We start from the raw sequence: 27908 nt of genomic DNA on the forward strand, positions 1-27908 counted from the left end.
TATAGATGTATAATTTTATCCAATTAAACCGAGGTCGCTTGCGAGCGAGGCTCTACAATTCGCTCATTAAATACAAAAAGGCCATAAATCAAAATTTACATTTTATACAAAAAGGCATAACAAAATTTGAAACATGACATTTGGATCACATTTTTGCAATTAAACGATTTTGAGATTTTTTTTAATGTGGCCTTTTTGTATTTAAGGAACGAATTAATATCATATCAACCTGAAAATGATCATCACTTTGTTGTGATGATCTGGCCTTGGCTTTAATCAAATTGAGAAATGTATGATTTTTTCCAATTAAGCCGATATCGCTTGCAGGAGAGACTCTACAGTTAATATCATATCAACCCGGAAATGATCATCAATCTGCTGTAACTCGAGCGCAAGCGGCCTTGGCTTTAATGATTCTGTAAAATTAAGACGAAGTTTCTTGCAGTCGAGTTCTTACAGTTAATATCATATCAACCTGAAGATGATCATCATATTGCTGCTAGGAAATATGTGAGTCTCTCCGATTAAGTCGAGGTTGCTTGCGGGCGAGGCTCTACAGTTCATATCATATCAACCCGAAGCTGATCATTCAATCAATCCAAAACTGATTATTAAATCAATCTGAAACCATGATCCTCACATTGCTGCGCCTCGGCTGTAATCAAACTGGAAAATGTATGATGTTGACTGATTAAGCCGAAGTTGCTTGCGGGCGATGCTCTACAGTTAATATCAGATCAATCAGAAAGTGGCCATCAATTGCTGCACTTCAGCTTTAATTACAATGAAATATGTATGATTTTATCAGATAAAGCTAAGGTCGCTTGCGTTCGAGGCTCTACACTCAGTATCATATTAACCCGAAAGTAATGATTCAACAAATCCGAAATTGATAATTCAATCAATCTAAAACTGTGATCTTCACATTGTTGCGCCTCGGCTGTAATCAAACTGCAAAATGTATGATTCTGTCCGTTTAAGACGAAGTTGCTTGCGGGCGAGGCATTACAGTTACTATCATATCAACCTGAAAATGATCATCACATTGCTGCTAGGAAATATGTGATTCTATCTGATTATGCTAAGATTGCTGATGGGCGAGACTCTATAGTTCATATCATATCAACCCAAAACTGATAATTCAATCAATCTGAAACTGATTCTCACATTGCTGCGCCTCGGCTGTAATCAAACAGGGAAATGTATGATTTTGACCGATTAAGCCGAGGTTGCTTGTGTGACGCTCTAGTTAATATCATATCAACTAGAAAATATAGACAACTAGAATATGTATGATTTAATCAGATAAAGTTAAGTTCGCTTGCAGTCGAGGCTCTACATTCAATATCATATCAACCCGAAACTGATCATCACATTGTTTCGCCTCAGATGTTGGCATTAATCACAGTGAGAAATGTATGATTTTATCCGATAAAGCCAATGTTTCTTGCGATCGAAATATCATATCAACCTAAAACTTCTTGCTGCATGATCAATTTCAGGTTATTGGTCTCTTTGTGTTGCCAAATCGATTAACTGGAAATGTTTATCTTGTTTTTTGCAAAAACAGTTTATAGAACTATTGGAGAAGTTCCTTTGATGTATCGACGTGGTCTTGTTCTATGACATCCTCGGATACCAGACCTTAACCTATAGATAGTATAGATATAACCTATATATAGTAACCTTTGATTACTATTTTTGGGGCGTCTTGAAGACTATACTAACGAAATCATTGATTTAGATGATAACCGTGTTAAGGTAGTTGCGGCGATGGAAAGTTCAAGGCGTAGTAAATTATTAATCATTACGTTCAACAACACGCCGATAACTTTGAACAAGTGGTGTAAAATGGATTACATGAAAAAAATAAAAAAAAACATTAATAATTAAAATCACAAGACTGTAAATATAAAATATCCTGTATTTAATCTTATTTAAAAGAAATTATTTAGTATTGTCACAGTTTAGAATTTCTTTTTATTATATTTGTTTAAATATATATTTTTTAATAAATAAAACAAATTAGAAGAAAATAATAAATGTATTTAAATTAATTAAAATAAAAAAAATAAGAAAATAAAAATCTCATAAAATACCATTAAAAAAAAAAATTAATTAAAAATAAGGAAGATAATGTTGTCGTGTAGTTTTTCTGTTTGACACAATTAAAGACATGTACAAGTACAACACGTTCACCAAAGAAACTAAAATAACAATAATAGGAGACACATTGAGAGAAAAAACATCCATTAAATATGTATATAGCAAAAAGTAAAATATATAACAGTTAGAATATAGTAGAAAGTATAATAGAATTTATAGAGTTACATTTAAAACCGACATGCGACAGGAATTTTTGGCAACACGTTTCCTATTTCTTCTTATTAATAAATTATTATCGCTATTGTTGTTAATTCCTAAACCGACAATTATAAAACAAAAAAAATATATATATTATTGACCTTTCTAATAACAGTTTTAGAATTTCCAAATGAATACGCAATATTTTCCAGAATATTATTTTTTTTATGTTTAGCTTTGTACGAGTGATGTGATATATTCATTAAATTGTGCCATAACGTGAAAAACAAGACACGTACAACAAAAAAATATGAATAAAAAAATGTAAAATTTTTATGTAAACCGTGTTTTATCTCTCTCTTTTTAAAAGCGTTTTTTTCGTCATAAAAACTACGGGAAATCTAATAAACTAATTCTACTTAAGCAATATAATAACATCAGCTACGTATTTTCTTAAAATCGTAATTGTTTTATAATAATTAGTGCTATACAATAGATAACAGTCAAAAAACGTTTAATAAAATAGGGTATTACATTATACATCGTTGTAAATTGGGGTAAAAACGACTTAATTATTTAATTATTACTTATTATTTTTTTACAACAACTACATCAAAATGATTGAATCGTAACATTTATTTCATTTCTATTTGAAAAGGGGAAACATTTAAAGATACATTTAGAGTTTATTGATTTGAAATTTTCGGGGTTTTCAAACTTTTTATTCTATTTTTATAACGTGTGTTTCCTTTGAAAAAAAGTCAACATTATTTTTAATTTGAATTTATTATGCATTTACACAACCATTAGTATTTTTAAGTCTTTTATTTCAATATTTTAAGATATGTAACATACAGTTTATTGCTTATAAACAATTATCTTTTTATTGTTTGTTGTTTAGAATAATTATTCGTTAAGTATCAATTTATTTAAAGAACACCCCGTATTTTTGTTTTTTTTTTTATAGGGAGAAAGTCAAATATCTTTTCATTTCAATTTTGGTCCCGTTATATTTTAATTTTTAACCATCGTTGTAATGATTACTGTTTTCTTTTAAGCTTTTTAACAATAACAAAGTGTAAAAACAGTGTAAACAGAGAAAATTCAAAGATTCCACACGTTATAAAAAATCTATTAACAACAAACATTCATGAACGAGATATTATTAATTTTTTTTTTGAGTCTTTTAAGGTTCATTCAAATCCTTTACTTTTTGTGTTTCTTTTTTTTAAGATTGTTTTGAGAGTATACTTTATTAAAAGATGTTTTTGGGCTGTTATTGGTTCGGCGTTCATGTGATTTTAATAACTTTTAAGAACATGGAACTCACAAACTACAGGATATTGCAACGCTTTTTAACTTTTGTTATACGCCCTAAGCACTCACTTGTAAATTCGTCTTCTTCCTCAGCTTCAGCTTCTCGCGCCAACTCTTCCGGCGTTTTCTTCTTACGCATTAGAGGATTAGGTTCTTCTTGTAATGGGTCTACAACTTCTTCTTTTTTCTTGATATTATACTGAAATTAAATTAAAAATATAAATTTTATAATCAATTCATAATTTTATTTTACAGCTTCATGATATTGTATATAACCACCGATTTATTAGTATTAGTTTGCACGTACGTTAGATAATCACAGACATGTAGAAACGTGACTTAGAAATTATTGCACCATATCGCAATTACTTGGGTCACGAAGTACGACCCTTGCAAATCGTGGTTTATTATGACGACATATTTATCTAGTAACTGTATGTGATCCTTTAACGATGGATTACGTGTTATCATGTTACATCGATCAATACAGTTGGAAATTAGTAATACTCCGAGTTTGAGGATGTGTTTCTAATGATACAGTACTTTATTGAGATTAACACTAAGATGTTGAAGATAATAGATAAGTCTTTGGCAGAAATGCGAATAATTTACGATACTACAAAAAAATTTTATAATGAAATGCGGCATATTTTAGTGAAATGTCTAAAATCATAAAGGAAAGGAAAATTCAATGATAACATAGTGGGATACATCGTCAGAGATTTTAACGAACCCACGAGGGTAAACAAAATAAAAACACAACGCTGGGACATTACCCTTTAAAAAGGACTTTGGAGCTTTAAACGATATTTTTGGTTATTGAGGATGAAAAAACGCGTAACAAGCTGCGTAAAATCCTACGTTAAGTGGACATATACTACAAAGTTGGAGAGAAAAAAAGAGATTGACTTGGATAACATCAAATAGTGACTCGTTATTTTTTGCTACCGGTAAAGTAGATTACTTAGGACCATTCCTAATAAGTAAAAAGAAGAAATGCTTACGTGCTTTTTGTGTAAACTATTTTATAAAATACGTTATTATCTGAACAGTGAAAAATACAAAAAGTAAACCGATTATAAAAATTATGAAAGAAATTACTTGGAACCTTCTGTAGCCCGACAAGACTTATATGGCACGTGATTTTGAGAATTTCAAAAATCAAAAATTGTTGAAAAATTTAACCAAATAATGACAGCAACAAAAACTGCAATGATGAAATCATTAAATGAACGAACATGGGACAAAAAGCTACAAGGAATTGAATTCGGATTAAACACCATAAAGAACTCAAATACTCAGAAGACACCTGATGAATCACTATTTGGTTTTCAGCGTAGGGATATTTTACAAAAATCGTGTAATTGTAGCTCTTGAAGAAGATCATTACATATCAGACATGGAAAAATAAAATGAATTTTAAGAACAAGCTATAAAAAACATGAAGGATCAAAAATGCAGAAAGTACCAAGAAGTAGAATTGGTTTTGATTAGACGAGAAGTGGCAACTACGGGATAATTTAGGAAGATGATCATACAAAGGACCTTTCATTATAAACACCATTTTAGAAAATGATGGATATAACCTAATTGACTTACAAAAAATAGAATTCATTGTTGTGAATGGTTAGTTATCTTATATAATCATGGGCTGGGAAGAGCAAATCTTCATTGCGTGTTGTAACCTCGACTGCATCTCACATGGGAAGATTGCAGAAATTCTCACAACCTTCAGCATTGATGAGGGCGACCTGCATGTCATCTTAAAGTTGTATTAAACTCAAACTGCAGAAGCCCAACATTTGATGAAATAGATACCCGGAGAGGCGTAGACCGTTCTGTCTCTTCTCTTTTTTAATATCTACTCGGAAGTGATATTCCAGGAAGTACTAGTGAATGCTGAGGGAGGAATTAAGATCAATGGGGCCCCAAAAACAATCTACGTTTTGCCGCTGACACTGCCGTGTTGGTTACCAGTATTTCACATCTCCAAAACATGGCAAATCTCATCACCATGCACAGTACACAATACAGCTTACATATGAATACTGCCAAGACTAAGATGGTCGTGTTTTCCAAGTCACCAAAAAAGACAAACTTGCGAATTAAGAAATCCTGTCACGAATTGAGTACGCCAGAAAGATGTTTATCTCTATAAAGACACTCTTTGCAATTTGTGATCTATGAAAATTCAATCAATCGCTAGAAAGGCGATTCATTGACCTATATACTCGTATTCTACGAATATCATGGATAGAACAAATAACGAGGTACAAACAGATGGGGAAACACATGGTGCTACGGATAACCGTTAAAGAAGGGAAGTTTCAATCTTCTTATTGAAGGAAAAATCGAAGGAAAAAGGTCAGGTGGAAGCCGACACAACTTGGGACTCAAAGATCTACGCCAGTGGTTCAGACGGACATCTATTGAAATATTCAGAGGATATCATGCATCATTATAGCCAGTTAGATCGCCGGTTTTGAAAGGGAGACGGTGGGTTAAGAAGAAGAAAGAGGTAAAAATGTAATAGTTATTTACGTAGATAAGTTTTGCAAATTACGTGAATTAAGCAAAATTAGCCGTTTCATAACATATTAAGTAAAAAATTTTATCTGGTTCTAATATTTGTTCAAAACTTGACTTATTCTATTAGTGACAGATGTCAATTTGTGGTTAGGTAATGGAATTCATTACATCACTAGTTATAAAAAAGTGACGTTACATAAAGACATGTAAAATTTAATTTTCATAATGCAATTATTTAATAGTTATTTATATTACAAGTTTGGAGAATTGCACGACGAGGTAGTAGACCGAGTCGTGTAATCACACGAGTACTGTAATTATGCTCTAGCCCACGTGTGATATACAACATTTTATCTACGACTGCTAAAAATTACTTAAAATACAATTTCTTTAAAATATTTTGAAATGATTGTTGCCAATTTTGAATTAATGTCAGTTTCAATAACATGTTTACTCATCTGGAATAAGTGTTTCGAAATGTAAAAACATAACAATTAATGTTTATTAGTATTGATTCTCTTTAAATAGGTAACACTTTTTCTTTTTTCTTCAGTCTGTTTTGATTGGGCTAAAAATGCGTTACGTAATAAAACCAGTGCGGTAATGAACTTCATTACGTAACTCAAATGAGTGTGGTAATGATGACTTATCCAAGCAGTCGTAGATAAAAGTTATTTATTTTATTGTAGCTCTAATAATTGAGCGTAATGATCCGATAAATGTAGGATAATTGTTTTTCCATAGTATAGTTCACTGTTCCACTTAGTAATGATGTTATCTGTGCAAGACATAGTTTGAGTGTCTGTAATTCCTAAAAGATTCACTCTATATAAATTGTAGTTTTGTGTGAGATGTTGCAGTTGAATAACTTTTTCTTTGATAATAGAATGTCTTTAGACTCATAATTAGTATTCGGATCTAATCCATCGATTAGATAATTTTAAATATTGGTGAAAACCCTTATTATAAACAATTATTATTAAAAAGAAATCTATAATTTTTTTAAACATCAAACTTATTTTTATGCTATCTTTTCATTACATTTATTAAAAGTGATATATATTTTACGATTTAACTCTAACATAAAAGTCGTACAGAGCGTTACAAGACAAAGCATTTTTATAGATACGTTCCTTATTTTTATATTATGCATCGGTGTTGTGTCGATATTCTTTTACGCCTCTTCTGAAATGTTGGATTTTTACGACATTTTCGTATGTGTTTCCCATACGGGTATCGAAATTTCCCATACGGTTGTATTAAATTCAAGGAAATTTTACTGTGTAAGATGTAAACGTTCTAAGTTTAGAATAGCCTTTTAAAAGAAAAGATGTCCCTATAAAATCTTTACGGGAGGAAACAAAAAATACAAATAAAAACTTTCTTAAGTCATTCTCAACATAAAATTGAAAAGAATAAATAATTAAAAAAACACTGCGTTTTCACCGAGTATTTCATAATTGAAATACTTTCCGCACTTTTACGGTGACTCTGACGTTATCAACCAGGTTGTTATTTTAAGTAATTAAAATCTGCGGGAAACACGAGAAATCCTTCGTTAAAACTGAAACGGTCACCGTTTTCATTATGTCCGGGACGAAATAATAATAAACAAAATACTCCCTTCGGACGGATTTTCGTTGTTCTTCTCTTACACTCTTTGTTCTTTTCGTTCCGATTGCACAGAGTAATAAAACCGAAATTAAGGCAAACGATAATGGACGAAAGCTCCTCGTTTACTCGACAGAATATCGTTTACGTTAACATTTTTACATTTTTTTTGGCCTCCATTATAAACGTGTGTATGACAAACATAAACCTTATTAAAAACTCACCCTAAGCATTTTTATTCAGACAAGAAGAAAAAATTTATAAAGAGAGAATGCTTTATTAAAATTCTTTTGTAGATATAAAACAAATTATTACATCAAACAAATTTAATTTTTTAAAAGTACTAAAAGTAAAAATAATAATAAGTACTGTAAAACCTCGATTTAACGAACTTGGGATATAATTGTTATTCAGCGCTAGATTGTTGTATATTTTTATTGAATAAAAACTAGAACTAACACTAGACTTAGAACTAAGAAGCATTGGGGTTTAACTGTACGTCTTTTGAGACAGCTAAATCCGAATGTTTCTAGTTCTAAGTTTAATGTTAGTTCTAATACTAGTGTTAGTTCTGGTTTTACACTAGCACTATCACTAGAACTAACACTAGACCGACAACTAGAAGCATTCGGGTTTAGCCGTCTTGAGAGACGTGCGGCTAAATCCGAATGTTTCTAGTTCTAGGTCTAGTGTTAGTTCTAGTTTTACACTGGCACTATCACTAGAACTAACAGTAGACCGAGAACTAGAATCATTCGGGTTTAGCCGTCTTGAAAGACGTGCGGCTAAATCCGAATGTTTCTAGTTCTAGGTCTAGTGTTAGTTCTAGTTTTACACTGGCACTATCACTAGAACTAACAGTAGACCGAGAACTAGAATCATTCGGGATTAGCCGTCTTGAAAGACGTGCGGCTAAATCCGAATGTTTCTAGTTCTAGGTCTAGTGTTAGTTCTAGTTTTAATTGTGATTCAGTACTAGATTGTTGTATATTTTTATTGAACTAAAACTAGAACTAACACTAGACTTAGAACTAGAAAAATTCGGGTTGGGCGAAACTCGATCAAAACCTTATTTTATAAACTTTACGTCTTAAACTAACAACATTACAAAACACGAATAGAATAAATTAAGCATTTGCTAATTCAAAGTATGAAATAACACTTGCTTACTTATACGTGACGTCACGAACGGTCCAACGAGCCCTTTAGTCCGATACATCGATTTTTTACTATATAATTTTAGCAAAACAGTATTTATGTTTCTATAAAGTTTTAAAGCTATGGATAAAGTTACCTTTAAAGTCGATTTTTAACTGAATATATTCTCATTTCAAAGGCCGATATTCTGTAACACGGACAATTTATCTTTGGCTTAATGTCTATGGGTATCTCTTCTCTCCCAATGGAGTTGGTGTTACCTTCTCGGTCGTATAGCGTAACGGTTCGGTTCGATATATCCTTTTATTGCTGCGGTAAGCGAATCCTGTCGTATATACTAAGAAGGGAAACGTCGTTTCTTCTACTACGATATCGGTCGGTCGTTGTAGGTTGGAGAGAAGTGGGTTAAGTGTCCGGAATTGACGACAAAGACGACGACGTCCAACGGTGATATCCCTCAAAGGGAGTCAACCTGACTCCGTTAGGGAGTCGCTATCAATTAACGGACTCCCTACTAGAGTCAATTTGACCCCGATTAAGATGCTGACGGTGTTGAAATTATTAACTAATTCTCTTCCAAGTACATCTTCAATATACGCGAAGGAAAGGTAGGTAAAACATTTAGGATAATTAAATTGAAGAAAGATAAATGATTCTTAAGTCTTAGTTTTTAAAGTAATCTATGGTCATTTTTCACACACACCACCGCGCATTTAAACAAAACGAATTTCGACTTCTTCTTTCAACCCAGGTCCGCATTACCGGCACAAAAACCTCCAAATGAGCGCGAAAAATTCCACGAATAGAAAGAGAACACTGTGAACAATACGAAGAGGAAGCCCGCTTTCTGTAGTAGAAGTAATGAAGCCCGAGGAGCTTTCGTATTTAATTAGTGGCAAGAGGGATGTCTTTTTTAAACGAAGACATAAACAAAAACTTTTTCCTTTTTTTCTCGTTAGCACAAAACGTGATTATTAGAAAATTCCATTTATTTTTTTTTTGGTGATGTTATTTATTTTCGTAAAAAGTATGATGCGGTGAAGATTTTCTTTTCGGACTATGTCATTGAAAAGCTCGTTTCCAGATGTCGTTCAAACAGCTACCTGACAGTTCTCATTAGCGAGACCTCGAAGGGAAATGTCGGATTTGATCTGAAAACTGATTTGGAGTAATGCCAATATCCGTCGAGTGTAGTTCGAATAGCCGGGAAATCGGTATCGATTGTGTTTTCGTGGTTTATACTTTTGATATTATCTCGAGAGCTTTCCGTTAGCTTTTTATTTCATGTCTTTTTTTTCGAACTGTTAATCTGTAACAAAATCTCTCTTTCCTGAATTTGATGGTTAAATCACGTTATCGAAATTATTTTATTAACGATTACATTTTTTTGGCAATGATAGTAACTTGTATATTTTATTCTGTATATATAAAAGACCAAGAGGAAGACCTAAAAAGTCACTCAATTTCTCACAAATCTGTATGATCTAATCAAATATGTTGTAAATCTCTCACAATTTAAAATACCAACAACAACAAATGATTTACATCAAAATCAACAAACGAAGTCAACCAAAATAACTCGAATAACTGCGTTTAATAAACGGATCGCGAACCACAATGCTGTCTTTTACGTCACCACAGATAACGAACTGTCGAGAATTAAGTTATATGAGTATTGGGAGATAAACAACTTTAACCCCAGAGATGAAATAATAAAAGCAAAAACTGGATTTCTGATAAAGTCAGAATGCGTTAAAAATCAACTAAAATTAAATTTATCAAAACTACAAGAACAAACAATTATTTCAAGCTTTAAAGAATCAAATTCAAATAACATCGAAAAAAACTACCAGCGGCATCCTATTCAGCAGTAATTACTACTGTTGACCGCGAAATTACAGACAGTGAAATAAGCAAACTGCTAATTTTCATTACAAATTAATCATAGATTCTGCAAGAGAATTATACTCAAAATAACTCGGAGTCTAACCTATAAAATGAGAATAATTACCGGATGTGAATCGTCATATCAAAGAATATTGAAAAAAGGATTGTTCTATAAAAACAAGCACTTTCCAGTTGTTGAAAGTTTGGGTCCTGCTCCAATCCCAGTTGCATGCTCTAAATGTAACTCTTTTCTACATACTACAGGCAATTGTAAACAACCAATAAAATGCAGCAAATGAGAAGGCATGCATAACACCACATTATGCACACCGACATTGCCAGAGAAATGTAACTCCTGCGGTCAGGAGGGTCACAGTGCGTGGTCTCTTAAATGTAAAAATAGGCCAAAAGCCCCAATGGCTGGAATTCCAAACATAAAAATCAAAAGCTCAAATAAAAAAGCTCAGACATCGATCCCGCGGTAAGAAATAAATCCAGAATACACTAACCACTTACTATTGATGATCATATAGTGGAAACCTATATAGCTGATCAACCAATTAAGACGAAGATTTATAGAAGCATACAATGTCGATACAATTCTTTCATTCTTGGGAAGCTACTTGTACATTATTATGCTTGATTTGGAGAACCCTAACGCATTTTCACCCACGGAACCAATCAATGGAAAACAAGCAACAATACCACAACCGCCGATGGATAATATCAGATTCCTATACTCCAACATCAATAGCTACCATTGAAAAGCTTATTTAATAGGTAACTATTTGAATACTCATCCTATACAGTGTGCTTTATTTGTAGAAACAAAATCCAAAGAACATATCAAATTTTAAAACTGGTCTGTAGTGGAAAAAATATCTGAAATCGGCAACGTTAATATAAGAGGAAGCTCTGTAGCGCTAATTCACCCATCTCTAGCAGTCAAACATGAAAATAGCCCAAGAATAAATAACAGATTAAACGAATGCACACACTTTTCATTACACAGAAAAACTACACATTTTCCTGGTATATATTCACCCACAGAATGGAATAGATGATACTATATTTATAAAAGCTCCACTATACGATAATGCCATAATAATCGGAGATTTTAATATAAATAAGTCGAAAAACAAAGATCTAACAAACTTCCTCAATCAGACTGGATACAAGAAAATAGCTACACCATCTACATTTATCATGCAGACCAATACCAACACCACGTCTGACTTAGTAATAGGCTCACCAAGCATATATCCTCTCATCCATGCTCTAGAATTAATAACATATCTTGGTTCAGACCACCTCAGCATAGATTTTCAACTAAACACCCCATCATGCTCCCCAATAGTTGACATTTCACTACCTAAACCTAAACAATGAGATGACAAATTACATCCATAACAATCCTGCCTTTAACCCAGAGAACATATCATCGTTTATCAAACACCTAACGAAATCACTAGTATATCACTCCCCAAAAAGGAAATGTCCTATTACTCCTTTCCACTCCCTACCTCTCTATCGAGATTTCAGAAGAAAAGAAGATGTTGACACCAAGAAGAGAATTAATGAGCTTAGTAAAAGTATTCACAAGTTAGTATGGCAATTCAGATCTTCCAGATTTATTGAAGCTTGTAATAATATCAACCAAAGTAAGGAAAAATCTTTCTGGAATGAAGTCAAAAAACTATCAAAATACATCCAGCCTGTTTATCTTATAGATCCATCTGATGGTTACAACTGTAACACTGATTTCGAAAAGGCAAGAAGAATGTTTTAAAAAATCTGCAAATCACTTATTCGATAACGACCATCACGATCAGATTGAAGACTGGTTTACAGCGTTTGACAACACTGCGCAAATTTCTAGTTACAGATTGAATGTCGACGAAGATGAATACTGGGAATTGTTAAACGAGAAAAAAAATACTTCGGTCGGCTATGATAAGCTGACACGAACAATTTTTAGACAATTACATCCTAACATTCATGCACATGTAAAAGACATATTCAATTTTTGTTTCCAAAATTAATACTTTCCTAATGAATGGTAAACTGGGACAGTATGTATCCCAAAAAAAGACTCGAACCTACAAACGCCTTCTGGTTATCGTCCTATAACGTTGCTTCCTGTTATCGGGAAAATGTTTGAAAATCTTATTAAAAAACTACTGCTATTGTATGTTGAAGATAAGATTCCACGTCATCAGTTTGGATTTAGATCAGGGAAATCGACTATACATCCACTATTTTTACTTCAAATTTACACACTAGTCGCTTGGAGCAAATAAAATCAGCAGCTCTTTTTCTAGACATACAAAAAGCGTTTAACTCAGTGTGGCATAATGATCTGATTTACAAGTTACACAAATTAAACGTTCCACCTGAGTTACTTAAATTACTGTCAAATTTTTTAAAAGATCGTTCTTTTCGAGTAAGAACAAATGAAACTTTCTCGGATGAATTCCAAATTCAACAAGGCGTACAACAGGGTTCGCCTGCCATATGCCTTTTGCATATGACATGATGGAAATTTCCGCGCTGTCCACCGATTTATATATGCTGCAATATGCCGACGACACTGCACTAATAGCGCATGGGAAGAAACTTGAAATAGCCATAGTAACATTACAAGAAGCAACTAACAAAATAACTAAATGCTGCTCTTCCTGGAGAATTAACATAAACACTTCAAAAACACAATTTCTAATACCATTCCATGGGATAACAGATAATTCTCCAACAGTATACATAAGACAGATGCAAATCAGTCCTTCAGCGAACATCAAATAAATGGGTATAATCTTTGATAGTAAAGTGAAGACACAAAAAAGGCTAAAATAAAAGCAATCACCACATCAAAGCTGTTTAGAAGTTTAACCTACAAGAAAGAAGGCATTAACATCAAATGCGCTGTGCATATTTATAAGACTATTTGTAGACTAATTTTAGAGTATGCAAGCCTGTTGACCTATGATAGCAAGCGATGCACACTAAGGAGTTTGGAAGTTGGCGAAAGAACAAGTCTCCGAGCAGTAATGAAAATGAGTCCATTGCATAACATCGCAAATAAAACGCTATATGAAAAAACCGAAATAAAGCATTTGATGGAGCGACTTTTAATTTTAGCTAACAAATCTAAGAGCAAGATGGCTGAAGAAATGTCACCCCTATTTATACAATCAGAATTCGACACTATTTACAAAAGGATTGTGACAGGATAAGATTTTAATTATTGAGATGGGGCGGAAGGACTTTGGTCGATAGCCCTTTTTAGACTTAATATAGAATGTACATTATGTTGTTGTTTATGTTATATATTGCTTTTAATTGTCTAAAATAAATCCATTGTCTCCCTCTCATTCAGTACAGTTTCAAGTTTTCGTGCGGACCATAATTGTATTCGCAATATCATCGGAGAAGAAGTGTAAAAAATAATCAGAAACAGTCGAACATTTTTTGGCTCGACTTTTACTTCCAGGAATAACATGGATGATATTTCGATTAGCTGTTCTTTTTAGTGTTTTAGGCATTTTCGTACCATTTGTCTACTTGTACTCTACTTTGTATAAAAAAATTTACACTAATACTAATCATTCGTAAACTTTACGATCGCACCAAAAATCGGCGAAGTAAAGAGCCACAACGATGAGTTAATCACAAGACTAACTAGGAAGGTATAGTGTGTTAATTAATTATCGTACCCGACGTCATCATTCCAAGTATGCAACCAATAACGCGATTTGCGTATTGCAATACGAATACTGTGGTATTGGTTGCATACTTGCAATGATGACATCGGGTAGGATAATTAATTAACATAGTGTTCTTCGACGTGAAACCAGTTTAAGCGATAGCATCGATAAGGTATCGAGCATCTAGGGTTATGCATCTATGACTTAAAAATATTTTATTGAGGTTTTGCTGTATAGGTATTATTGAAATACATTTGAATAATCGTTTGAAAACCGTAAACGGATGTTATCTCATCTGTAAAACACACTCCACCCTTCTCTTTCGAGCAAAAGGGTTACCCAAGCTAGGGTAAAATTCGGGAATTAGTTACAGTTTAAGCCTGGACTAACGTATCGGTTGAACGAACTGGGGTAGTTTGCGGCCTGTCGACCGACTAAACAGGGTCGTTGCGTGCGAATTGGCAACCTTTCCATTGAAAAAAATCGATTTTTTTTATGCTACCCCCATCGTAATTCGAACCCGTTACTTCGTGGCTTTTGTAAAAACAAAAAAAATTGGTAGTAACGAAATTTAGGGGTAAAAAATACAACGGAAAAAGATGTCTTCTTGGAAAACGTCACCGCGAAAATGGGTAAATAACTTTTTAAAGGGTGGGTTTACTGTGCCTAAGGGGAAAACAGACACACAACGAGAGGGGTGCTTACAAATTTTTAATCCCCGCGTTATGAATTTTACATGAGAAGCTGAAAAAAGACTGACGACAGAAATTGTGTTATGGGAGCGGGTGGAGTTTTGTTATTTTATTTTTAAACGGGGTTGGTATACTTTAGGGATTAATTTGTTTCGAGCGGAGTTTTATAAGAAAATTAAAACGTTTAAAAAATTTTAAGTAACTATAAAATTTGATTTTGACTGTTGTAATAAATCTTTTCTATATGAACGTCAAAAACCATAAACACGTTCCAATCGATTGCTTAAATGTTAAAAACGTTGGTAAATATCGCACGTACAGATCGTAAATTTCCACGAAATGGTCACACAAAAAGCTATTTTGGCCAAAAAAGTGCTGCGACAAAAATAGGTTGCATATACAAATTTTAACCCGATTCGTTAAACTTTTTTCGTTGATAAGCATTTTTATTTATGTATTTGTCCGCAAATATAAACATAAACTAATCATATCTCAAGATAACAAAGCTTTTTATAGCCCGAAATTTTCTCTCAAGAGTATACAAAATATGATAATTCTCCAAATAGAACTTTCAAATTAAAATTTATAGTTCGTTGTTTAAATCTGTAAATTTAAATACGTAATTACTGGTTATGTTCTCATACAAGTCCCTTGATAAATTACATTTATACACGCGAACCAAAATATACCCAGATAAACTATAAAGTAGTTCATGAAGAGTACGTGGGAGAATAAGCGCAAAACCGGAAAATAACGTAATATCCCTAAAGGAAATCGAATAATAAACGTCGTAAAATATCGTAATCTAGCTCGGGTGCTGTAGCAGGAAAAAGTAATATTACCTCGTAAAAATGTCGAGTGCACTCTACGACGCAGGGTCAGAGTAAATTTGCTTCTTGGATAATCTGTCCGATGTCGACGTCGTCGTCATCGTGGCGACTTGATCGTCATTTTTGTTGTCCTACTACGCTGGAGCTTCGAGGGTCATTTCGAAACTACTCGAACTCAAGTGAAAGATTTTATGTTTTCAACGTAAAATACGACTTTTAGATTTTTCGAATGGTTTTATGCAATGATATCGTTTTAGAAAAAAAAATCAATTCAGTAAAAGTTTTATGGTTAATGTTTCAAAATGTAAATTGGATAAAGTTTTGAAGAGAGAACAAGTATTATGATTAATTTTGGAAAACTTTTCTTAATCAAGGCTGTTGTTCATTGAAAAGCTGATTATTTTTACGATTTCCTTAATAATTTCTTTTAAAATTGAATAAGTAATTTAGTAATTACTCTGCAAAATATCATGTCTTTGCTACAATGAAACTGTAGAATGTCTGGGTTAGGAAGAGCTTTGTATCAAGCCACTTCTTTTACGGACCTGATTTAATACGATCTCGACACATTTGGCTTTTCATAAGCAGATGTATTTAAAAGATTTGTCCAACATTTCTAGATAGATTTAGAAGGATATTTTAAGATGCGTGGAATTAATCGGAATAGACTGATTTTATACTCACGTCTTAAATTATTTTGCAAATATATTGGTCTTGTTGTTGTTCTATTTTGATGATATCAAATTCCTCATTGAGTTTTGCCTTTGAGATTTTATATAGCCCCACACAGTTTCTATGTAATTTCGATTTAGGTCAAAATTGACTCCGTTGAGGTGTTGTCTAGGTTTTCTTTTTCATTATATTGATTCGTATTTTTTTCCTGAACTTTTAATACTTATTAAGTTCAAAATGCCCTCTTTTCCCACTAAACCCATACATAAAGCCTTGTATCGGAATATTTTCCCTATTTCTTATTTTAACACCCCTAAAGTTGAAACGATATCGTTTAATTTAAATAGATGATGTCCAGTTTCAGGTTGATATAGTCTTAATCACTAATTTGGTCACTGAGATCACCAATTTTGATTCCGCTGCATTTCTTTCTGTTTGGATATTTACCACATTTGATGTACTGAGTCAGAATCAGAGAAGAAGTTTAGCAAATAACTCAGGAGTTGTTAGAAAGAATTTAGAAATCGACATGAACTAGAAAATAGAAATCGACAAGGTTATCTAAAATCTCTATAGATACATCTTTATTAAGTCTGCATCAAGCCATAATGTGATGACTAGTTTTAGGTTGGTATAGTCTTACTCAAATCAAGGTGGTTTTCTTGTATGTTTGTATGTTTCTGCACCCCGTTCAACCTCAATATTGGTATTTCTTTATTTCTTTGACACAGGATTTTCCAATATGACATTCCATGTTGGTTCTCATTCTTGTGTGCGAGTTAAGTGTCCTGGCTACTTTAGTGCCATTAATTTTATGAATCGGGTTACCGGGGTTCTTTATATAGATGGTACAACTTCTGCTCGATCTTTCTTCAAACATGTTTAAAACGTTTTCATCTCTTTAAAATGTCCAAATGCGGTAATAATGATTTCAAGTACTCATATGAGAGCTTTGGAATATTTAAACAGATTTTCCTGACTTAATGAATAAAAAAGGTAACATCTGTATCTGCACACAGCTCAGTAAAGCTACCACTGCAAATCCAATATATTGCACGGATGCTTGAAACGAGGAAATGTATTGAGTTTCTGAAGGCAGGACGTTACATTTGCTGAAGATCTTCCAGACAGTTTTTTCCAATTAATAAATGCACATTTTTTAGGTAACCTCAGAAATCAATGCCAGAGCCTCAAGACAATCACAAGCACTAGCTAACTTCATGACCAGATGGCATTATGCCAACCTTTCTGTAGTGAAGAGAGCCAGACTTACTTCCTTACCAATTGACATTATTCCAAGACTACCTGGTACTTTGCTATAATCCAAAACATTGGCGAGAAATCACAATGAACTTTATCCCTAAACCTGCTAACCAGACGCGAAGATTAATATATTAGGAACATTTTTTACTAAGTAGACTTCTAGAGCCTAATCTAATGGACTAGCTACACTGGCATGTAATACACAAAAATTTCACTCACGCCTTTGATTGTAAAAAATTCGCCTCGGGAAAACAAGATCTTTTTATGGCATTACAAAGGCTTTGTTTGAACGTAATGTTTCTCCGATACATCATGCGTCATAAAACATTTAGGAATATATATCAGCTTTACAATCACAGGACTTAAAAAGTAAGTATCGTAGTTTAGACAGGATGTATTCGATGTAACCTACAATTGATGTAAAAAATAGTATCCTTTTCATACGAGCGCGCAATACAGATCATTTTTATCTAAACTCGGTAAAATTCCAATTAACTTTTCCAGTAAGGTAACCTTGATGTAATTTCAGATAGCCAGTTAAAGTAGAACTCACACTTTGACAATAGAGACAATAAATCTGCTTTGCAATCAAAGCGTGTTTGTATTGAATTTGACACTTAATACATCTTTAAGAAAAAATACCACGTCTAAACATCATCGAAGAGAGGACCTCTACCAAGACTCTGAAAGTCTACACTGATTCATTATCTCCACTTTTACTTACAAGAATTAATAAGCAAGGTAATTGTTTTATAATTATCACGGACAGTATACAACCTGTTTCTCTGTGTTACACTCATCTGGGTTAATAATGGAGAAGATAGTTGTGTGAAACCGTGGATGAAAGATTAACAAACAATGCAGCCAGGCTGGCAATAAAAATTGGTGGACATAAGACAAAGTATCATATTATTAAAGGTCAAAGAATCTTCTAAGCCATCCCTTGACGAAAACTACTACAGCGTTTGTGGACAAGGCGGAAATGCTGTTATTTTAAGATAAAAATATTTCTCTGGATATGATTTAAAAAACTTTCTTAAAACAAGTTGTGGGCAAACTCTCCTTTCATTTGAAACGAATCGGATTAAATCTTCCTTTACGTTACATTAAGGCTTCTTGGGCATTTCTCGAACAGCGTACCGAGTTATCGATAGCGAAAGAACTTTGCTTTATCATGTTTCTAAGTATTCAATTCTTTTCATAGGACGGTTCAAAAAGGATTTAAAATTAGTAGGATAGTTGGGCATATCTAAAATACATCTATTTAATAAGTATAAGTATAAATAAGTATAAGAGACACTGGGCTTAATACTGGCTTACACGACTACGTTCGTATGTACAGCTCACGCGACTACTTAAGAATTAAGTATGTTTTCAAAATTAAACAAACTTAAACTAAACAAATTTTAGCAGCGGCTTTCCGGCAGAGTAGTTGTGCCATTGTGGTTATACTCGTTGTATTCGTGTTTGTAAGTCGAAAAACCTTGAGATTTATTTGTGTCACGACACTATTATATTATGCCAGGAATGTCGGTTTACTGTTAAAGGAAAAAAATGTTTCACTTGCACTTACTACAAAAGTGTATCAAAAGTATTCTGAACGATTATGTAACTTACGTAATGTAAATTACGTTATGTAACTTGGCAAGAAGATTGCTAATCATAGGTCGGATTTATTTTTTGAATAAAGTACTGTCCAATAGTTTTGAATCACCTCGAGGAACTCATCTTGAAGAACTCAGGATGATTCAAAACTGCTGGAGATAAAGTAATAATATTTGTTTTGCATATGGGGTGAAAGTAAAAATTGATTTTTACAATAAGATGTTTTGAATTGCTTAGATTCAAAATGCGATTCTTTTGTTAGTAACAATTAATAAATTGAGACAATTGCAAAACTCTTATCTGAGATTATATATCACTGTATTTGTTTGTTTATTTGAATAGCATTTATCTTTAGTTAGTTTATATAACTCCCTTTCTTTGACCGAGTTCGTGCCGATTTTGTATCGAGATGTGTGAAGTTTGCGCAGTATTTCCAATTTCAAAATAGATTTAACAGCGACAACTAGAAATATGGATTATTAATATCAATAATTTATAGAAAAATTGGCTGTTGTTATGGAACTTTTTATTTTTATAGAAACGTTTTAGAAACATTATAAGATTGGAGAATATGTCATCGTTGATAAAATTCTGCCTAAAGTTTGAGGCAAATGTTGAATTATGTAATATATTCCATCAAAATCCTGGTGTATGGAATTGGTGATGTGAAATTACAGTACTTTAACCAGTTAATTTTAGCATTATTCGATGCTCATGTACCCTGGTTTAGAGACATGATTAGGCTTAGAGATGGTCTTTACCACAAATACAAAAAGTCTAAAACTGAATTAGCACTTAATGAAAATAGATCTTTTAGAAAACATGTTGCACGCGCAATGAAGTCCGAGCAGAATGCATACTATGAATCTACTTTTAAAAATAAAAGTTCCATGGATCTCTGGAAATCACTAAGGCATCTAAATGTTACCAAGTCAAAAGAGCAGGTACTTTCACTACATTTGAATGACGTTGAAGGCATTAATGATAATTTTTGGCAAGCTGCTGAAAACTCAATGATCGCTAAACGAAAAAGTGTACCTTTAAGAGGATGATAACCTATTAGCAAAAACAACGAATACCATTTTATTCAGCCATCGTTTAAAATTTTAGTATGTTTGTTACATCAAAATTTCTATTTTTTTATATAGTTTTTAGTGATGCATTTAGTTTTTTCAAAAAATGTCGCGTAACGTTTCTAAAATCACGTTTTAAAAAATTTTTAAAAACGGAATGCATCACGAGGTAGTGGAATGTAAAGTAAATCATATTTAAAGAGTTCAATTTTTTTATTAAATGCAGCAAATTTAAATAAAATGGGTTTAAAACGTGTAGTCCGTTTTGATTGCTTGTGGAGTATAAATACGGCAACATCGCAAATATTGCTCCGTCCCAAACATTGCCCGAGACATAGTGGAGCTCGGTATTCTCAGTAACCGAGACGTCGGCGTAGTGTCTCCCAAGAAAAACAAACCTGAAGCGATTAATATTTTCGGATAGATCAAAAAATTTGTATATCATTAATTTAAATTTAAACATTTAATTTACGTAGAATGCAAAACAATGTCTAAATGTGGCAATACATTTTTAATAATGAGAATATTTGCACAATTATCTGATCATCTACTATTGGATTAATTATTAAAATAAATACAAAATAAAAATATAAAGAAGCACTAAAGGTATATTTTAAAATAAATAATACAATATAAACAATAAAAAATATATTAACTCATAAAAAACTAAAAATTTTCTTAATAACAATTTTTAAATTTTTCAAATATTTTCTGATATAAGGGTACTAAAATTTTACATCATCGTAAAGAGAAAAACAATCTCTATCAAATGAGCCTAACGAAAGGGTACATTGCCATTTAAAAAAATTCAAGTGTTATTCATTGCTCATTTGTTTTCTGAAATATAAACAATTGAATGCTGTCTTATTATGGCAAATAAAATATTAAACAACTTTTGTATAAAATGTTTTTTTATAAAGTCAACATTTACCGAGATATATACTATATTCCATAAATAATGGGCACCCTATATAAAAATATATGGTGTTTCTGTAAGTGGTGGCATAATTTCAACCACATATACTGCTAGAGCAAAAATTATGACAGCTAGTCTAAACATTTTTAATCTTTAAATACAGGTTGATTTATTAGCTCACCATCAAACTTTGACATATGATAGCTAATCCAATTACCAAAAAAAAAAATGTTAATGAACATATATCCTGTTTCAATTATTTACGAAATTATAACACTTTAAAGTTTTCTGCAGCGAATTTATTAATAGTCAGTAAAATCAAACATTCAACAAAAACAAAGTTGTCATTGTAATATATCAGTTTGCTGTAAGGTTTAATTATTACATACAAGAAGAATCTCAAAATGTACGCTTATAGCACTGAAGAGTATGCTGATATAATTTTCGTGTATTTTTTTTGCAATTGAAACGGTCGACAATCAGTATCAGAATATCAAGAAAGATTTCCACAGCGTCATTTGCCATATTATTCAGTTTTTAGCGATTCTTTCAGAAGACTTTGAGAAACAGGTAATCCTATTCGACCGCATGTAGTTAATGTAGCGGACGAAGAAACTGTAATTAATGCTGTCATTGATAATCCTTCCATCAGCATTCGAAGAATAGCACACAACATACATGTAAGTCAACATTTTGCATGGCGCGTATTGAATCGACAAGTCCTTCATCCGTATCGTAAACAGAACGTTCAAGCTCTACAGCCAGGAGATAATCAGCAACGGTTAGCATTTTGTGAATGGTTATTGTAGTAACATGCCCAAAATAATGACTTCATTTCAAATGATCGCTGGACAGATGAATCATGTTTTACACGAGATGGTATAACTAATTACCATAATGAACATATCTGGGCATTACAAAATCTGCATGCGATTAGACCAAGGACATTTCAACAACGTTTCAGCATCAACGTTTGGGGTGGATTATTTAACAACAATTTACTAGGTTTGCATGTACTTGATGGACGTTTGAACGATGTAAACTACAGATTTTTTTGAACAACACACTTTTTGATTTACTTGAAGATATACCTCTTAATGTATGTAATTCAAAATATGTGGTACCAGCACGATGATGCCCCCCTCATCGCGGAAGAATAGTTGTCGAGTGGTTAAATCAATATTTTCCAAACAAGTGGATTGGTAATGGCCCATTTGCTTGGCCACCTAGATCCCCCGACCTTAATCCATTGGATTTCTACTTATTGGGTCATATGATACAAATTGTGTATCAAGTGGAAATTAACACACGAAAACAGTCATTAAACAGAATACAAATGGCTGCTACTGGAACAAGAAATCAACCAGACATTTTAATTCGGCTGAAGAACTCTTTAATTCGTCATTGTGAAGCATGTATTCCTTCTTCAGAAGGAGTCTATTTTGAACAATATTTGTAATATTTATGTGAAAGCTTTAAAGTGTTATAATTTCGTAATTAATTAAAATAGGACATATGTTCATTAACATTTTTTTTTGTAATTGGATTAGCTATCATATGTCAAAGTTTGATGGTGAGCTGATAAATCACCCTGTATAAATCAATAAATGGCTAAGGTATAGATTATCTGTAATAATTTCAATGTTTTGTCATATACTGATAAAATTTGGTATACTGTGCAATTTTATAATAAGGAATCTGATAAGATCGGCATCCACCAACATCCCTTTTCGTGAAAATATATAATTTTAACTAACAATTGATAATAATGAAATACTAGCAATAACAGCTATGTTCCAAAAAGCGGCCCCGACTCGTATTCAAATGCATTCAACTAAGAATAAAATCAACGTCGCTGATTGTCGGGGAATTACCCGACAATCGGACAGTCCTAGTCGCCATCGGCCTGGCGCGCCAGCCCGATCGAGTACACATGGAGCGGTGTTGCCGCATTAAGCGTGTTCACGAGGGAATCTCGTTTCGAATTTTTCGCCAGCTAGGTAGGCCTCTTAATGAATTGGTTGCTTTTGTGCCTGTCTCGGAGCATATTGTAGCGGGCCATTTGTTAAATATCAAATCTGGCAGTATTATGATGAACTCTCGGTTGTAGTGATACATTATTGTTGTCCTTTTATCATTCCTTACGTCACACATATTATTAATATATGCTTTTCGAGATCATTCTTTCGAAAATGTTGGAAGAAATCTTTAACACCTTTGCCAAAGATTAAAATCCTATGACATTTTTGGACCTGCGACCAATTAGTATTTTACCTGTTTTGTCTAAAGTATTGGAAAAAATTATGAATGATTAAATTCGGAAATTTGTCGATACACTTAATATTTTGTCTAGGACACAGTCTGGATTTCGTGTTAACTACAGTTGCGATACAGTAATAACGCATATAGTTGATGACATATTGTTTGAGGCGAATCAAAATAGGCTTAGTGGATTAGTTCTGCTAGACTACAGTAGGACCTTTGATACTGTCAATCATAGGATGTTATCAGCTATCTTATCCTTTATTGGGTTCAATGATTCTGTTATGAGCATGATTGATAGTTATATGTCAGACAGACAACAAGCGGTTAAATTGGATGATCGGAGATCTGAACTGCGAGGCTTGAAGTCAGGAATGCCGCAGGGGCATCTTGGAGCATCTACTCTTTTGTATCTACACTTCTAATCTTTCGACAGTTTTGAAATATAGCTATTTTAGCTTTTGTGATACAATATATCATAGTTGTCTGAACTCAAAAACATCACAAAGGATTCAGCGTGTTCAGAATTTATGTCTCCGAATGATTTTTGGGCTTCGACGAGGTTGCCATGTCTCACACAGGCTGATCGATCTTGGGTGGCTGAATATGTTTAACCGTCGCATATGCCATATGGTTTCATTTTATCATAAGTTACTGTTGCTTAAATATCCATCTTTTTTGTATGATAAGATTACATTACGCACTGCTGTCCAATATGGAAATATATTGTGGACAACCGGAAGGCCTTAATCAATCAAAGTCAGAAGATTCCACAGTGATGTCATTGCAGTGTTGATATGATTCTTAAATCTGTTCAAATATCACTGCAGCAGATTTTTCTTCGAGTAGTTGCTAAAATATCAATTCCCAAACTAAGAGGCCATAATTAATAAGATAACTAAAGCTTGAAAAACAGCAAACAGACTAAATTTTTGAATAAAACATCTTTTTCTACTTCAATTTATACTGAAACTTCCAGAAAGATCTATAAAATGACAAATACTCATTCTCTTGAGAACAAGCTGTGTGGGTCTTTTTAATAATACTTGCTAAATATAGACCACCTGAGTCACACGTAAACCTCTCCCCCACTTGAAACTCACGAACGTGTTACACCGCGACGAGGGACGGTGGATGCGAAACGAACATGGCACAGCATAAATTAGAACACTATCGTGCCGGTCCGGAGGAAAATTAAAGGGAATTTCCCGCCCCTGATTGTGATTCAGCGTGGTCCGAAGTAAAATACGGCCCGGAGCTGCCGCCCCGAACCCACATAACTCGCGGTAATTTTCCCATTAGGGACTTAGGAAAAACCTACCACGCCGAGGGTCGATCTCCGATTTCCCGTTATTTCGTTAACGATACCGTAGGGTGTAATTTGAGGTTTATATCTCGAATTTCTAATTGATAATATTAAAAAACTGGGTATTAATTAACTATGGAAAATCATTTTAATTGATGCAACTACAATTTCTCAATGAGCGAAATTGTAAACAGAAAAAGTGTTGAACTAGGAAAAAACTGCCGTGTTGCATCAGCTTTTATGGAGACGACGTCGTTAAAACATCACGCTGACGGTTTTAATGTTGTTGAACCAGGTCGTTTTTATTATCGAAACACAAATCAAAATACGAGCAGAATTATTTTTACCCTTTTTGCATGAATAAAAAAACACGCCACACAAATTACGATAACCAGCTGAAAGTAGAAAACCTGGTTCAACTTTCTTTTTAATATGTGACATCCTATTTTTGTTCTTTTTTTTGATCGTTTTGAACGTGTTAAAACTTAGTTTCGAGGTCACAAAATTGAATTACTCAAAATGCAATTATGGTGGATACGCCGGTTGGTGCCACTCCAAAAACTTTGGCTACGAACCGCGAAAGTATAATTAAATTAATTAAATTCAGGGCGCCTCCATTACCAACCAACAACGATCTTCGTTGACATCAAATATCCATAATCTGTTAATCTCTATCATAATCAAATGCTTCTGATTGAGGTAATTACACAAAATTAAAGACTTTTGAAATTAAAGTGTTAGTGACAGTGTTAGGTAGTGTTAGTTAGCACTACATATCGCTATGTTGGATATTTTTATTCAACTAAAATTAGAACTAACATTAGACCTAGAACTGGAATCATTTGGGTTTAGCCGTTCATCTCTTAAGACGGCTAAACCCGAATGTTTCTAGTTCTAGATCTAATGTTAGTTCTAGTGATAGTGTTAGGTAGTGCTAGTTAGCAGTAGATATCGCTATGTTGGATATTTTTATTCAACTAAAATTAGAACTAACATTAGACTTAGAACTGGAATCATTCGGATTTAGCCGTTCGTCTCTTAAGACGGCTAAACCCGAATGTTTCTAGTTCTAGATCTAATGTTAGTTCTAGTGACAGTGGTAGGTAGAGCTAGTTAGCACTATGTTGCATATTTGTATTGCACTAAAACTAGAACTAACACTAGATCTGAAGACTGAAGACGCACGGCCAAACCCGATTGTTTCTAGTTCTAGGTCTAGTGTTAGTTCTAGTTTTGCACTAGCACTATCACTAGAACTAACACTAGACCGAAAACTAGAATCATTCGGGTTTAGCCGTCTTGAGAGACGTCCGGCTAAATCCGAATGTTTCTAGTTCTCGATCTAGTGTTAGTTCTAATTTTACACTAGCACTATAACTAGAACTAACATAAAACCTAGAACTAGAATCATTCTGGTTTAGCCGTCTTAAAAGACGTGCGGCTAAACCCGAATGTTTCTAGTTTTAAGTCTAGTGATAGTCCTAGTTTTAATTGTTATTCAGCGTTAGATTGAATAACTAGCCGTACGTCTCTTAAGACGGCTACACCCGAATGTTTCTAGTTGTAGGTCTAGTGTTAATTCTAGAGCTAGTGTTAGCTCTAGTTTTAGTTATTATTAAGCTAAACTCGATCAAGATTTTATTTTAAATTATGTGTCAAATACACTTGTAACAACATTGCAAACCACGAATAGCATACATTAAGCATTTGCCAATTCAAAGTGTGAAATAGTGGTTGCCTAACCATGCGTGACGTCACGAACGGACCTTCAAGCTGTGGACATGCTCACGAGATTTTGCTACAGACCTCTTAGATTCCGTTCTTGGTATAAATGTAAAGTCGAGTTCGAATTTATATGCATTAAAATTATTCATTTAAACAATTTAAAGTGTATATTAAAAATTTCTCATATAATGGACTTGTTTATTACGGAATAAATAAATAATTAACTTTGTGAAATAATTCGTATCGACTCCAAAACAGCTCGTGTCCACCTAATATTATTCGTTTGAAGTTTCAACAGTTGCAACATGCATAAATTCGTCCACAGTAACAGTTGGAGTGTAGTTATTTTAGTACTCAATAGAAACCGTCTGTTGTCGTCAGTTGACGTGTATGAAGCCGTAACATATAATTTACCGAATTTCAAATGAGAACCATTCCTCATGAAACTACCAGGTTCATTTTCATACAGTTTCTATGCTTTACTTGAAATAACTGAAACTAAAACAACCCAATTCTAAACACAAAATAGTAGTAAGTTAAGTTTATGTCGAGAATAAGAAAGATTTTTGTAAAACAGTAAAGTAACTCAACCTCTTCTTCTTCTCCTCCGTCCAGTACTTTTGCGTCGTTAATTTAGCCGCGACGTCTTGAACACTCCCCCTATTCTTTGCGAGGTCGCTTTATTCTAGAGGATTTATTGGGTACTTTCCAAGAGTTAAAATAAAAGAGCACGAGAAATAAAGTTGGATGGAGAATATTATTTTTTTTGTTTTAATTTTTCATAAAGGGGATTTACAAAAATTTGGTTACTAATAGAAGAATTAAATGGATGATAAGGATGGAGGGTTAAATTACAATGTTGCATGTCTACTTCGTGTCCACGAGTTGATATAAAAGCCGATAAAGTGTAGGGGAAAAAAGCGAGAAGTTACACGCAAAAGCCCTGGAACTCACGAACCCATCACGTAGTGAGGGACGGTTATTTCCCATTCAGAATACTTCTTTCATCCCTCTTTTCCTTCAACGGAAAAATCCCGTGAGTATATTTTATTGT

The 27908-nt window shown here is 33.3% G+C and overlaps 1 protein-coding gene across 8 annotated transcripts in view; it reads right to left on the minus strand.

Annotated features, from left to right (window-relative positions):
* Window positions 1-27908, minus strand: part of LOC111415183 (synaptic transmission protein complexin) — a 308454-nt gene that overhangs the window by 1968 nt on the left and 278578 nt on the right. For all 8 annotated transcript variants that reach the window (XM_071194454.1, XM_071194450.1, XM_071194451.1 and 5 more), the window contains one exon: window positions 3691-3820. In XM_071194454.1, the coding sequence (XP_071050555.1) occupies window positions 3691-3820 (130 nt within the window). The remainder of the gene's footprint in view (window positions 1-3690; window positions 3821-27908) is intronic.

Source organism: Onthophagus taurus, chromosome 2 (genome assembly GCF_036711975.1).
Source record: "Onthophagus taurus isolate NC chromosome 2, IU_Otau_3.0, whole genome shotgun sequence".
Lineage (NCBI taxonomy): Eukaryota > Metazoa > Arthropoda > Insecta > Coleoptera > Scarabaeidae > Onthophagus > Onthophagus taurus.